Source organism: Spermophilus citellus (genome assembly GCF_964194105.1).
Source record: "Spermophilus citellus genome assembly, chromosome: 9".
NCBI classification, from domain to species: Eukaryota; Metazoa; Chordata; class Mammalia; order Rodentia; family Sciuridae; genus Spermophilus; species Spermophilus citellus.
This window is the reverse complement of record NC_138191.1, coordinates 120,914,746-120,929,201: the sequence shown is the minus strand read 5'-3', so window position 1 is coordinate 120,929,201 and position 14,456 is coordinate 120,914,746. Positions and strand designations below refer to the sequence as shown.

Below are 14,456 nucleotides of genomic sequence, written 5' to 3'. Positions count from 1 at the left end.
CTCTCTCTCTCTCTCTCACACACACACACACACACACACACACCACCCTGTCCCTGATTTTTACAAGGGATAAGAGCATCCTTGGCAAAACATCCAGGAAGCAGAGACAACCAAGTTTGGTGAGAGGAACAAAGGGAGATGATTACCAATAAGCAGGTTCTGCTCGCTGAGCACCTACTGCATACAGAGCTCTGTGCTAAGGCTTCTCATGCATGACCTTATTTAATTCTCATGCCCAGCAGTGAAGTGGTACACTTGTCATTCTTGTTTTGCAGTAGATGACACTGAGGTTCAGAGTTGTGTGGTGATTCCTATGTCCTGTATCAGAGAGCTGAGATTGTATCCTAGCTCTGACTTGAGGGCCCAGGTCACACAACACTGCTTCTCAAGGGAGCTGCTGAGAGGGGCAAACCTCAGAATCATAAAATTGTCAATTATCACCAAATCTGTCAGTGCAGTGTACTCCTCCCATCACATCCCAACAGGGTTCTGTAGAACTTGACCAGCTGACTCTCATATGTGTAAGGAAGGACAAAAAGCCAACAGCCCTTAAGATAATGTTGAAGAACAAGACAGGAGACTCATTCTGTCAAATACTAAGATTTGCTATAAAGTGACAGTGAGATCATGTGCTATTAGTGCAGTGATAGACAAATCAATGGGCTCCAAGAGACAGCGTGGAAATCAGTCTGGTTACATAATGACAGACAGCATGACAAATCTGTGGGGGAAAGGATAGGCTTTTCCATGGGGGGCGGAGACAACTGGGTAACCACTTAGAAAAACATCTCTCCTTGCCAATAAAAACCTGAGATCCCTGTGGCAAGACATGCGTTCATTTAAGCCTGGGCTTTTTATTGTAAATGGGTCCAGAGATCACTCAAATTAAGCCCAAGTCCCTCACGGTGCAGAGGGAGGCTCGGAGGCCACAAAGAGAAGGGGCATTCCCCAAATCACACAGAGATGAATGCAGTTCTGGAGCCCAGGTTTCCCTACTTTTTCTAAGCCTCCTGGTCACCTCTCTAACCCCATGACCCCTTAGCTCTGCACAGAGCTAGGAGACAGTGGGGGTGTAGGTGGGGTAGGTGCAAGCAGGGCAAGAGTTGAGGACCTGGGTGGTGAGGAGGATGAGCATATCACCTGGGCTAGATCCTCTGGGTTTTTCTCAACTAGGCCTCTGATCACTCCAGGGCTTCGATGATAGGGCATCAGGTGATGGACCTGTTTCTGCCCATTACCCAGGGGAACAAGGAAGGTTTCCTAGGGATCCAGCTCAGCATAGCTGATTTTGGCCTTTCTCTCAAGGGAGAATGGCTGGCTCAGCTGTGGAAATGAAGCCATGTTTTTATGAGGCAATGCAGAGCAGTTAGGTAGATGTTGGGCTTTGGGATCTGATAGGCCTGGTTTCAAATACAGTGCTACCACTTCCTAGCTGTGTGACCTTGGACAGATGTCTCTACCTGTCTGAGCCTCAGTTTCTTCATTTGGTTAATGGAAATAACAGTACTTACTTCAGTCTTCTTGTGAGGATTCAGTGTATCAATGCTTGTGTGTTAGACGAGGAAAACTGAATGATGTCAAAAGATTCTAACAGCTAATGCCTTAAATGAAGCACTTGGCTTGTAATTAAGGGTCATGTTCTATCAAAAAAACAATTGCATCTCTATCTTCTTTGGTTTTTCTTTATTAGTATTATTATTATTATTTAACTATTTATTTATTTTTGGTACTGGGAAGTGAACCCAGGGGCACTTTATCACAGAGGTACATCCCAGTCCTTTTAATTTCTTATTTCAAGATAGGGTCCCATTAAATTTCTAAGGGTCTTACCAAGTTGCTGAGGCTGGCCTTGAACTTAATCGTTCTCCTGTCTCAGCCTCCCAAGTGGCTGAGATTACAGGTATGTACCACCACACCCAGATATGTCTCTCTTTTCTAAATTTTATATCTTTAAATATTCAGTTCTGTAGGAAACTAACATCAAAACAAGTGATCAAGAAACCAAACACCAAGGGGCTGAGCATGTACTCAGTGTTGAAGTGCTTGCTTAACATGTGAAAAGCCCTGGGTTCAATTCCCAGCATCACAAAATCTAAACAAGACAAAACACCAAATGAGAGCTATCACCAAATGAGATACTGATTTCTATCATCTGCTCTTGCTGTTATTAGAGACATTCAGCAGAATGAGACCCAGGTGCCCATACTAGTTAAATTCTTCCTCCCTGGTATTCGACAGTTGAAATCTATTAGCACAGCACTGGAACATAAATGAATGTGAGCTGGTAATAATGTACTTGATTTGATATTATTTTTACTGGATCTCCCAGTAAAGATACTTGGCAAGTCAGAACATCTGAGAAGATGGAAGAAATGGTAGATTGGCTTCTCTTTGCTTGTTTTTTTTTACAGTCTTGAGGGTTGCATCTGCGTTTCTGGAGACAATATTGTGTCCATCTACAACTTTAGCTCTGTCCCACAGTGGGAGAGATCACATCACGGCACCTGAACCTAACAGCTCACCAACAACTGGAAGGACGTCAGTGTCTGAAACCCAGGAGCATATGACAGCTACTCTTCCAAGTTCGCCACTGACCAGCAGTTTGGCAGGATCTATGGAGCAAACAAACTCAACACCTGGGACTTGGGAAGAGAGACAGCATACAACTATCACCACATCCACCAATGACACCATACTGTCAAGCTCCATGATGGCTTCTCTGTTGAAGAACCAGACATCTAGAACCACAACCTTACCCACAACCTTACCCATCACAGCCACTTTAGCTGAGAATCCAGAACAGGATCAGACAACTCCAATGACAGCCCCATTAACCACAAACACCCTAGATAACGGACTGGAGTCATTAGTATCCCCTGACTCTGAGAAGGCAGCCACAACTCCAGTAGCATTAAAGACACCAGGCAATGACACTGAATCATCCAGGTCCACAACCATCACTGTCTCTGAGACATCTTCTCTAACTACATCCTCAACAACATTGGACAAAGTTAATGACACAAGCGAACTCTTATCCGTGACAACCAGCACAGTTATCTACACTACCTCACTAAACACAAGCACTCTGGGGACAACTGTTCTTGGAACAACCATGACTAAGACTCAGGAAGAGCAAAGTACAGCTGTACCCCCAACCCCCGCAACAACCCCCTCGACAAGCAAGCCACCTGATACACATCACAACACAACCATGTGGACACCTTCCCAACCTGCACAATCAGCCTCCAGTGTTGGCACTGAGACAACAGCTGCTTATTCCACAGCCCTTGTCTTCAGCTCCTTGGGGACAGTGAAATCCTCTGCTGTGACTGGGCCCAGTCAAACTCCCCCCAGATATAGCCAGCATAGTGGTCCTAGAGCGGGAGCCTGCGCGTTGGATGAATACACAGCCAGCACAGGAGTTTGCCTGTGCAATGACAGCTACCACACCCACTCAGGTAAGGCGGAGGAACTCAGGTGAGGAAACCAAACCAGAGGTAAGGGCCAGAGTGAGCCCAGAGGAACATTGTGTCCGAAGGTCCAGAGGGCCAATGAGGCTTTGTAAAACATGGGTTCATCCAGCTAGAGGTGACTTCTGGTGGGTGAACAGGCAACTTGGCAGATGGGTAGAATGAACAATTTATCATTCCCAATCTCCAGGATTCCAGCTACTGGCCGGATTAAACCTTCCTGGGGACAGAACTAATGGATCAGAGTCAGCTGGGCGTGGTGGCGCATGCCTGTAATCCCAGGGGCTTGGGAGGCTGAAAAAAAGACCAGAGGCATAGCTCCATTGGGGGCCTAGAGGATCACGCAGGGAAACTGAGGCAAAAGGCAAGTCAGCGTGCCAGCTTATACAGGGAGTGTGGGTTCAAATCAGGTATGGTGGTGCACACTTGCAATCCCAGGGATTCAGGACGCTTAGGAAAGAGGGTTGAAAGTTCAAGCCCAGCCTTAGCAACTTAATGAGACTCAAAATAAAAATAAAAATGTCTGGGAATGTAGTTCAGTGGTAGCGTGCCCTGTTTTTTTTTTTTTTTTTTTTTTTTTTTTTTTTTTTTTTTTAAAGAAAACAAGGGGAATAAGGAGTCACTTTATTGTATCCAGAATTAGTTGTTTATTTTTATGTGGTGCTAAGGATTGAACCCAGTGCCTCACATGTGCTAAGGCAGCCTGCTGCCACTGGGCTACAGCCCCAGCCCCATGTGTCCCTGGGTTAAATCCTCAATACTGGAGATAAAAAAAGAGAGAAATGTTGACTTCACAGGCTTCTCCCAGGCAGTGCCACCAACATCCAGGCCCACATTCTGACAAGGCTGAAGCTGGGTCCAGGGCACCAAAAAGGCAGTAATGTTCTCCAAATATATATTCTTTGAAGTCAAAATAATTCCCCCCAAACTTTTTTTTTTTTTTTTTTTTTTTTTTTTTTGAGACAGGGTGTCACTATGTTTCCCAGACTGGCTTTCAATTCCTGGGCTCAAGCGATCCTCCTGCCTCTATCATCCAAGAAACTGGAACTATAGGCAAATGTCATCATGACCAACTTCTAAAACATTTCAGTTTAACAAAATTGTGATTTTCCTAAAATGATTACTTTTTTATTTTTAATTTCAAATTCATCCAAAATGCATTTCTTTGGCGTTTCTGCTTTGGTCTATTGGGTAATACTGCTTTGGGATGAAGTCTTTATTACATGTTATAAGTTTTTATTACTAGCAGTGCTTAATTTGTCAGTATTTTCCAAAATATATTTTTTCAGGACACCAGTAGTGCAGGATTTCAATACATATTGCCCTAATAAAGGGTTACAGGATGGGGTTGAAGCTCCGTGGTAAAGTGCTTGCCTAGCATGTATGAGGCTCTGGGTTCAATCTCTACCACCACAATCAAACAAACAACAACAAAAAACAAGTTTCATTGTCAAAATACATTTGGGATAGACTAAACAAAATTATTTCTTAGCTGCGTGCAGTGGTGCACGCCTGTAATCCCAGCACTCAGGAAGCTGAGACAGGAGGATCAAGAAGAGTTCAAAGCCAGCCTCAGCCATACCGAGGCACTAAGTAACTCAGTGAGATCCTGTCTCTAAATAAAATACAAAATAGGGCTGGGGATATGGCTCAGTAGTTGAGTGCCCTTGAGTTTAATCCCTTAAAAAAATTGTTTCTTGACTTTTATAGGACTTTTTCAGTCTTTAATATTCCATTTGAGCTGGGCATGGTGGTGCACACCTGTAATCCCACTTACTCAGTGAGGTTGAGGGAGCTGGACTGTAAGTTCAAAGCCAGCCTGGGCAACTTACTGAGAACTTGTCTCAATATAAAAATTATGAAGCACTGTTCAGTTGTAGAGCATCCCTGGGCTCATTCCCAGGGCCAAAAAAGAAAAGAAAAGAAAAAAAGTAACCTGATGTTAACCAACCAGTTGTTTGTTCATTATTCTGTGTCCTTGGACCATCTGAAACTTTATTTATTTATTTATTTATTTATTTATTTATTTATTTAGTGCTAGGGATCAAACCCAGGGTCTGTACATGCAAAGCAAATGTTCTGCCACTGAGGCACATCCCTAGCCCCTCTTACTCTATTTTGTGGGGTGAAGTGTCACCTCATTCTAGAATCAAAAATAAAGCCAAGTAAGGTTGTTAAACTAGGGATCGGGGTGCCCATCCCATCGGAGTGGGTGCCTATCCTTCTTCCCACACATGCCTGCCAAAGTAGAATGGTGAGCTTTAATAAAAAAGGAAAAAAATCTTTTAAGTCCAAAGTAATAAAATAAATCCAGAAATACTTTATGCTTGTGTTTCTATTATGTATTACTTTCTAGTTTTACTTTTTTAAAAAATAGTTTTTAGTTGTAGTTGGACACAATATCTTTACCCATTTATCCCTATGTGGTGCTGAGGATGGAACCTAGGCACTCACATGTGCTAGGCGAGTGCTCTACCACTGAGCCACAACCCCAGCCCCTCTAGTTTTACTTTTTAATTCCAACTTTTAAGCAGTTCATCCCAATTTTTAACAGAAAAATTTAGAGGGGCTAGTTCAGAAGAAGGGAAGAGTTAAGTATTTGCTTTTCAGTCTTCACCCAAAAAGTATAGGTATTTGGCATGTATCTGTTAGGACAGCTTGTGTTATGAATGGCAGAGAAACCAACTCTAATTGACTTGAATGAAATAAATAAATTTTTCACTCTCTGAAGGGCTGAGTGATAGAACGCTTGACTAGCAAGCATAAGGCTCTGGGTAGATACCCAGTACCTTCATCAAAAAATTTGAAAACCTCCCTTTGGTTTCGCAAACGCCCTCCCTCCCTAGGGCTGTGTCTTCAATTAGTTTAGGCTTTTATGGACTGAAAGAGCTGTTAACTTGAGCAATTTAGTTCCCTCAAAAAACCTGAGGACTGGCTGGGGATGGAGCTCACTTGCCTAGCAGGCTCCAGGCTCTGGGTTCAATCCCCAGACAGACAGACACACACACACACACACACACACACACTTACTTGAGGGCCTGGCTTCCTGCTTTGAATGGGTAAGAAATCAGGGAGCAAAACAGCATCTCAAAAACTGATCTTGCCAGACATGTAACAGAAACCAACTGACTTAGCTCAAGGAAAACTCTCTCAGCAAAGCCCAGGGCAGGCTTCGGCCAGGTTTTCCAGGGACTGGCGCCTGGAACTAAGAATGTACCCAGAAGCAGGAGTTGCCTCCTTCTCCTCAGTCTTGCTTCTCCCGTCCTGCACCTGTTCCTCTCTGCTCCTCTCTCCACAAACCAGCCTTTTGTGCCTTTCAGCCTGCCTGGCACGAGATGGCCACGCCACCCTCATACTGGCTGCAGTTACTACTTCCTGGGAAAGAGATTCTGAGTGAGCCAGTTAAGGCCAGGGACCAGGGTCCCATAATGCAAGTGTGACGGTAGACACTCAACTCTTGTGAGGAAGAGTCTGCATTTGCGGAAGGTTTTAATAGGTTGGGCTAATGTCCCGTGTCTCCTCTGTCCACATCAGAATTATACCCACTCCCACAGCATCATGCAAGGAGCCTCAGGAGGTCCCTGCCCTGGCTCTTGTCTTCCTGCAGAACTGTCCAGGATGCCAGTGACCCTGAACTGCAGTGCACAAAGAATTGGGGTGGCCCTGAGCAGCTGCTTCCTGGAAACTAACCACTGGATTCTGAAAGAAGATGCCTTCTCAGGGTGCTCCAGCACCAAGAAGATAGAACAAGGCTACAGGGTCCAGGTCTTCATGATGGAGAAGAAGGAGGGTTCTTGTGGACTCCACCTCTCTGTAAGCAAGCTGGGAGGGTCACCTGATAGGGACTGGGGAGCTGTGAGGTGGGGCTGGGAAGGGAGTGATTGGATACCAGTCCTGACCTCATCTCTGTTTTTTTGACCTTTAATTAATTTTTGTAGTTGTAGATGGACAGCATGCCTTTATTTTATTTTCTTATTTTTGTATGTGGTGCTAAGGATCAAACCCAGTGCCTCACCCATGCTAAGCAAGTAGCTGTGCAGCCACAGCCACAGCCCCTTTTTTATTTATTTTTATGTGGTGCTGAGGATCAAACCCATTGCCTCACACATGCTGGGCAGAATCCTTTAAAATAATAATAATGATGACAAGTATTTATTAATTTCTGACCACACACAGAAGATCAAATCCCAAATCTACTGCTGAGCCACAACCTCAGCCCATGACCTATTTGACTGAGGGATTCTCGAGAGTGAAGTCAAATCTTAGCCATCAGACCAGTCTCCTTCTCCCATCCCTACCCTGTACTTGCAATTGACTTGCAATTGAATCCAGGGGTGCTCTACCATTGAGACACCCCCACCCTTTTAATTTCTTTTGAAACAGGGTCCTGCTAAGTTTCTGAAGCTGGCCTCAAATTTAAGATCCTCCTACCTTACCCTCTCAAGTAGTTGGGACCACAGCATGTGCCACCCTGCCCTTCTAGACCAGTGTTTTTGAGGGGAAATGACCATGTTATGTCTGCCTAGACTGGGAATGCCCTTACAGGTGGTGCCAGGTTTTCTTTTTGTTTGTTTGTTTTTTTGTGTGTGTGTGTATGGTGCTGAGGATTGAACCCAGGGCCTTATGCATTCAAGGCAAGCACTCTACCAACTGAGCTATATCCCCAGCCCCCAGGTGGTGCCATGTTTGATGGAATAGGATACTGGTTTCCAAATTGTCAGCCCCAGAATCCTTCAAAATAATAATAATGATGACAAGTATTTATTAATTTCTAACCACACACAGAAGATCAAATCCCTATTAACACACATTATTCTCATTAAACCATCAGAGTAGTCTTATTTTACAGATGGGTAATCTATAGTTCAGAGAAGTTAAGGGTTTTCCCCAAATCATATAGCTAGTGATTCACAGAGTTAGCTTGTATTCCTATGAGCTCAACAATGATGCTACCTCCTTTCTTTAAAAATATTGCATAAGGGCTGGGGCTGTAACTCAGCGGTAGAGTACTTGCCAAGCATGTGTGAGATGCTTGGGATAAGGACCAGGAGTTGGCATTTTTAACAAATACCCCAATGAATCTTTTTTTTCTCTCCCCCTGTGGTACTGTGGTTTTAATCCAGGGCCTCACACATGCTAAGTAAAGCTCTACTACTGAGCTGTATCCCCAGCTCTTTTTATTTTGAGATAGGGTCCCTCAGGCTGGCCTTGAACTTGAGACCCTCAAGCCTCAGCCTCCCAAGTAGCTGGGATTCTGGGCATGTAAAACCACGTCCAGCCAAGAGAACCATTTATTTATTTTTTTACTTTCAAGTGTAAAATTACTTTTAATTTATATATTCACACACCCATTTAGATATATCCTTTTAGTTGAATACATTCATTAGTCATATACTTTTTTCCATTGGTTCTTCTTAGTTTTATATGACAGCAGAATCCATTTTGATAAAGTTATACAAGCATGGGGTATATCTTATTCTAATTAGGACCCCATTCTTGTGGGTGGGCATGATGGTAGGATTCATTTAGGTGTTTCATGTGTACATAGGAAAATTATGTTAGATATATTCTATTGTCTTTCCTATTTTTCCCAAGGAACTCTAAAATGCACACTGAAATTTGAGAACCAGAGATTAAGACCAGGAGCTTTGGTATCAGAAAAGTGGTCCTGGTTTTAGGCTTTGTTACTTGCTTTGGGAAGTTTTTTTAACCTTTCCAGGCCTTAGTTTGCTCTTCTGTAAAATGGGACTAATAAGCTGGATGTAGTGGTGTATATCTGTAATCCCAGCAATTTGGGAAGCCAAGGCAAGAGTATCACAAGTTCGAGGCTAGCTTAAGCAACTTAGCAGACCCTCAGTAACTTAGTGAGAACCTTTCTCAAAATAAAAAATGAAAAGGACTGGGAGGTAGCTTACTAGTAAATAGCTCCTGGGTTCAATCTCCAGTCCAAAAAAAAGGAAAGAAAGAAAACGAAAAGAAAAGAAAAAGAGACCAATAAGAGAACTCTCCTCAGAGTTGTGGTGAAATCACAATACCTGACATACAGCTCAGCCTCAGTGAACTTTTTTTTAAAAATATTTATTATTATTTATTTTTTTTAGTTCTCGGCGGACACAACATCTTTGTTGGTATGTGGTGCTGAGGATCGAACCCGGGCCGCACACACGCCAGGCGAGCGCGCTACCACTTGAGCCACATCCCCAGCCCGCCTCAGTGAACTTTAGCTGTTAATTTTATTTAAACAAATACCTTGCAGCCACTGAGGATGGAAGGTGTTTCCCCTAGAGATCTGAGGATAATGGTTACCTCCCTGTCTTTTCTAGACCAACAACAGCCATGCCCTGTATTCTCTGAAGGTGCAGCTTAAGCAGGTTCTTTCAGGCTCCAAAACTACGGAGTCCACAATGCTCTTCAGCTTCAGCTGCGCTTACCCTCTGGTGGCGAACATCAGCCAGACTCTCCCCGAAGTGGTGGACTCCATCCCGTGAGTTTTCCCCTGTCAGCTGCCTATCTCTCTGGTCCCTGGGAGGCTCCTGAGTTCTCAATGCTACCTCTAATCAAGTCAAAAAGTCAACACCTCAGATATTGGACTCCCTGTGTCTACCCGCTAGACATAAGAACCTCTTAGATGGCGACTCAAAGCATTAGAGAAAAAAAATGCTTCTATGAAGCAATGCATTGTGGGATGCTTATGTAAACTACTGTGGGGTTGGGTGGCTTCAAGGGTCCTGAGTGGGGATCTATTAGGCGGCACCTCATTTTTAGGCAGTTCAGGAGGAAGGTGAGCAGGTTTGCTCCTTTCCTTATTCTCTATGGCTTACCAGAGCTTAGTGACTTTGGGTGAGACAGAAGGTGAGAGTGTCCTTCCCTCTGAGGTTTCATGGTGAGATTCTCACTCTTATCCCTTTTTGGATATAGGACCATCCACTTTCCCAGTACTGGGGAAACTATCATCTTCCTGAGCATCTTTACAGACATTCAGCTCTCAGCTCCACTCAAGAACAGAACAGTTCACCTTGGCACACCCCTCTACATAGTTCTCAATGCCACAAGCAGTGATCCCAACAGATTTGCTCTGGTGGTCAATGAGGTCTTTGTCAGCGCCAACATCTCCAACAAAAAGGCTGTTAAGGCGACCTACCACTTTGTGAATGAGAGGTAAGTGTCTCTCAAGCCCCAGTAAACTCCTACCAGTACCAGACCAGCTCTTAAGACTGTGGTTTATGTTGGGTGCTTTTGTACCCATGAGCACAGATTGTGTCATTCTTCTCTGTATGCTTGGTATTGCAAACATGGGGAGAAAGTAAGCACTGGGTGAATGTTTATTGAACGAATACATTAGAATGCATTATCATTACCATTTTGCAAATGAGTAAATTAAGGCTCAGGGAGATTAAAACCTCTTCAAGACTTCACATCCCGCAGGGTATGGTAGAGCACACCTGTAATCCCAGCAGTTTGGGAGGCTGAAATAGGAGGATTGAGAGTTCAAAGCCAGCCTCAGCAATCGCAAGGCACTTAGCAACTCATTGAGACCCTGTCTCAAATACAAAATAAGGCTGGGGCTCAGTGGTTGAGCATCCTTGAGTTCAATCACTGGTACCAAAAAAAAGAAAAAAAAAAAAAAAAAGGATGCACATCCAATAAACGACATTCATTTATTTTTTCTCCAGTTATTGAGATCCTACAGTGACAAGATGAAAAACCAAAAAATAATTCTAATAGTTCAGAGTGCTACATTCTAAATGTTGGACATGCATTGCAAATAATAGCTAATGATAACTAATACTGACATAGTAGTTACCCCTGCAATCCAGTTTTAATATCTTCACATATATTAACTAATTTAAGCCTCTCAATGCACTCTATGACAGTTATTTTTTCTTTTTTTTTTTTTTTTTTTTTTTTAAAGAGAGAGTGAGAGAGGAGAGAGAGGGGAGAGAGAGAGAATTTTTAATATTTATTTTTTAGTTCTCGGCGGACACAACATCTTTGTTGGTATGTGGTGCTGAGGATCGAACCCGGGCCGCACGCATGCGAGGCGAGCGCGCTACCGCTTGAGCCACATCCCCAGCCCGACAGTTATTTTTTCATTCCCATCTTATAGATGGAGAAATTAAGGCTCAGTTCACACAAATTGTTTAAGTGACAGACTTTGCTAATGTTTGAGGACATAGAGGTAGTAAGGCCAAGTCCTTATTCTCAACGGTCTAGGAAGAGATGAGATTCCCGACTACTAATATTAAAGCTTCAAATGTCTGAATCATTTCTCCAAACAATCTTTGTGAACGGGTCATGAAACACAGCACCCATGAATTTATCCCAGCTTTGAGTTGTTACTACTTTTATTTATTTTTATTTTGCACTTTACTGTGTCCAGCATGCTAGGCCAGTGCTCTACTGGGTTATATCAACAACCCACAATTCCTACTTTGTTAGGAGGAAATATAACCTACTGATTAAGGGTATGGGCCAATGCTGGAGCCGGGCTGTTACCCGTAGAACCTCACGTAATCTACTTGGCTTCCCTTAGCCTCAGTTTCCCCATCATCAAAAAAGAAAGGGTGGCAAAAGTATGGCCTTCCTCTTAGAATTGGTGTGAGGATGAAATGAAATAATCCATGTAAAGTTCTCAGCACGAGATCCAGCACCTGAATTTACACAGGGCGAGTAAACAGAAGGAAATCAATCATCGTTGGTGCATCTGCACCGTCGGCCCCCAGCCACGACGCTAACCAGTTGGTGCTGCTGCCTCTTCCCACAGCTGCCCAGTCCCCAGCCGGCTGCTCCACGGTCTACCCGACAACGGGGCCTCTCTCGAGGTAACGCTGGCCTTCAGACTGTTCCGCTTCTTAAATAGCGATACGCTCTACCTGCACGCCCGAGTGTCCCTGTGTGACAAGCAGATGGAACGCCAGTGCCGACCGGTGAGCGGGTAGTCCCCTGCGTTCCTGCGCACCGGCTGCGCCGGCGCCCGCGCCCGCCCGGCATTTCTGCCCTAGCGCGCGGAGAAGCCAGGTGTAGCAATGGCGTGCTCTTGGGAGCGCGGGCGGGGCCTGGGCGGGGCCTGGGCACTTGTGGGGCTGGGGATTGGCCTATCAGGCCAGGGCGTGGGTTGGTAAGCTCATTTGGGGGCGGGGCAGGGACCCGGCTTTCTGCAGGTCCTAGGTAAAGTCCCAGCCTTCCCGTCCTCACTACACCTAGTCTTGTGTCGCCCACAGACCTGCAGGCCAAGGAACCCTTCTGGGAGGAATTCGCCCAGGGAGATCCAATTGCAAGAGGACTTGGAGCGCGGCGGCAGCTGGATAGTGTTCGGGCCTCTCCGAATAACGGGTATCTGGATCGATCATTTGCGGGCCTCCTGGCTCCTCTTCCAGAGCCTCTAATTCACCTGCTGAGTCCTCCGACCCTTCACTGTGCCCCCTCTTACCTTCTTGTCCACATGCTCTTCCTCAAACCAAGTCTCCTCCCCGAGTTCATCCTCTGCGAGTCCACATCCTCCTGGGATCTCCATTCCAAAAAGGTCCCCTCCATTTGCTGGGTCCTCTCTTCATTTATTGAACTTCAAGTCGGAGCCTTCTCTGCTTCCTCCCATTGTCTCTTTCCTATCAGTCTTCTCCTGGGCTGTCTCTCCTGCTAGGCTGTGTGTGTATTTTCAATCTTACTTTCTAGCCTGGAACACTCTCACTTCTTTATATTCCATAACAGTCCTGTAAAGCTCGAACCCTCACGAGAAAGCCCCTCTCTTTATTAAATCCATTCTCATTAGAAGTATCATCTTTTGAGTCCTAGCCTCAAGAAAGTGCCAGCCTCTTTGCCCAATCCTGATGAAATGATGGGCGAGTGCTGGCCTTGTCCTGTTAGGATGCCAGCATCCTAAGGCTTAATCTTTGTTTCTATGTGGTTTCAGAGTCCAAAGCCTCCAGCAGCAGCTCTCCAGGTTGGTACAAAATTATTGCTATGATGAAGTTTGTTATGACTGCACCAAGGTCTGGGAGCTCACTTTAGGACTTGGCAGGTGCTGATCTTAGATCATGTTTGTTCTCAACTCTATGTGACCCAGGAGAAGTCAGTTAACTTCTCTGAGTGCCAGTTTCTTCAGCAATACATGCAGAGTTGTCAATGTGGGGCTATTGCTTTATCCCTTATCAGAATCTGGGACTGTCCAGAAATGATTTAGAGTACAGTAGGGGTTAAACATTCAAAATTGGCTTGGGAACAGTGGCACCTGCTTATAATCCCTATTACTCACGAGGCTGAGGCAGGAGGATCACCTGAGCCCAGAAGTTTAGGGCCAGTATGGGCAACATAGTGAGACCCCATCTCAAAAAAAAATAATAAATTACTAATCCTCCAGAGTGAAGTATCTAAGCTTTAAAACTTTTCCAGCCTTGCAAAGTTCCCTGATCCTATTTTATACCTTTTTTTTTTTTTTTTTTTCCTTGCAGGATCCTGGATGGCTATCTTTCTCCTGATGGTGATTGATTGGATGCTGGGATAAAATCCTCCCCAGGATACCTCCTCAAACCCTAGTCATTGGCTTCTAATTTACTTGCCTCAAAGAGGAAGATTTAGGGAAAGGCAATAAGTCTATCCTCTTGTTAGGAACCAGAGAGGTTGAAAATGGGATTAGGATGTGGCACAACAATTACTTTGTAAACTCAGCATTCGTTTGTGCTCCCTCATCCTGCCTTCTCTTCCCATTTCTGGGATTCTTAGGGGTGATTAAATTGCTCTAATGGTGGGGGAGGTGTAGAAGATATAGCCAATAAACACCAAGGAATTCTACTTTGACTCCTTTCTGTATAATCTGATCAAAACCTTCAATGCTGCAGGTTGATGGGACTGAAGGACAAGGGGTGGAGGATGGGTGAAAAGTTACTTAATCTTGAGAGTGTTAGTTTCCATATATATAAAATGAAAGTTTTTTTGTGGGGGGGTGGTACCAGGGATTGAACTCAGGGGCACTCAACCACTGAGCCACAT

General features: G+C 44.5%; 1 protein-coding gene across 1 annotated transcript; it reads left to right on the top strand.

Annotated features, from left to right (window-relative positions):
- The first annotated feature begins 2,427 nt into the window (after positions 1-2,427).
- LOC308655576 (uromodulin-like) lies at positions 2,428-14,258 on the top strand. The gene is made up of 9 exons (XM_081305633.1): positions 2,428-3,458; positions 7,078-7,283; positions 9,794-9,954; positions 10,389-10,628; positions 11,973-11,980; positions 12,210-12,397; positions 12,692-12,803; positions 13,381-13,410; positions 13,919-14,258. The coding sequence occupies exons 1-9, from the start codon at positions 2,564-2,566 to the stop codon at positions 13,969-13,971; spliced, it is 1,893 nt and encodes a 630-aa protein (XP_081161759.1). The 5' UTR covers positions 2,428-2,563; the 3' UTR covers positions 13,972-14,258.
- The last annotated feature ends 198 nt before the right edge of the window (positions 14,259-14,456 follow it).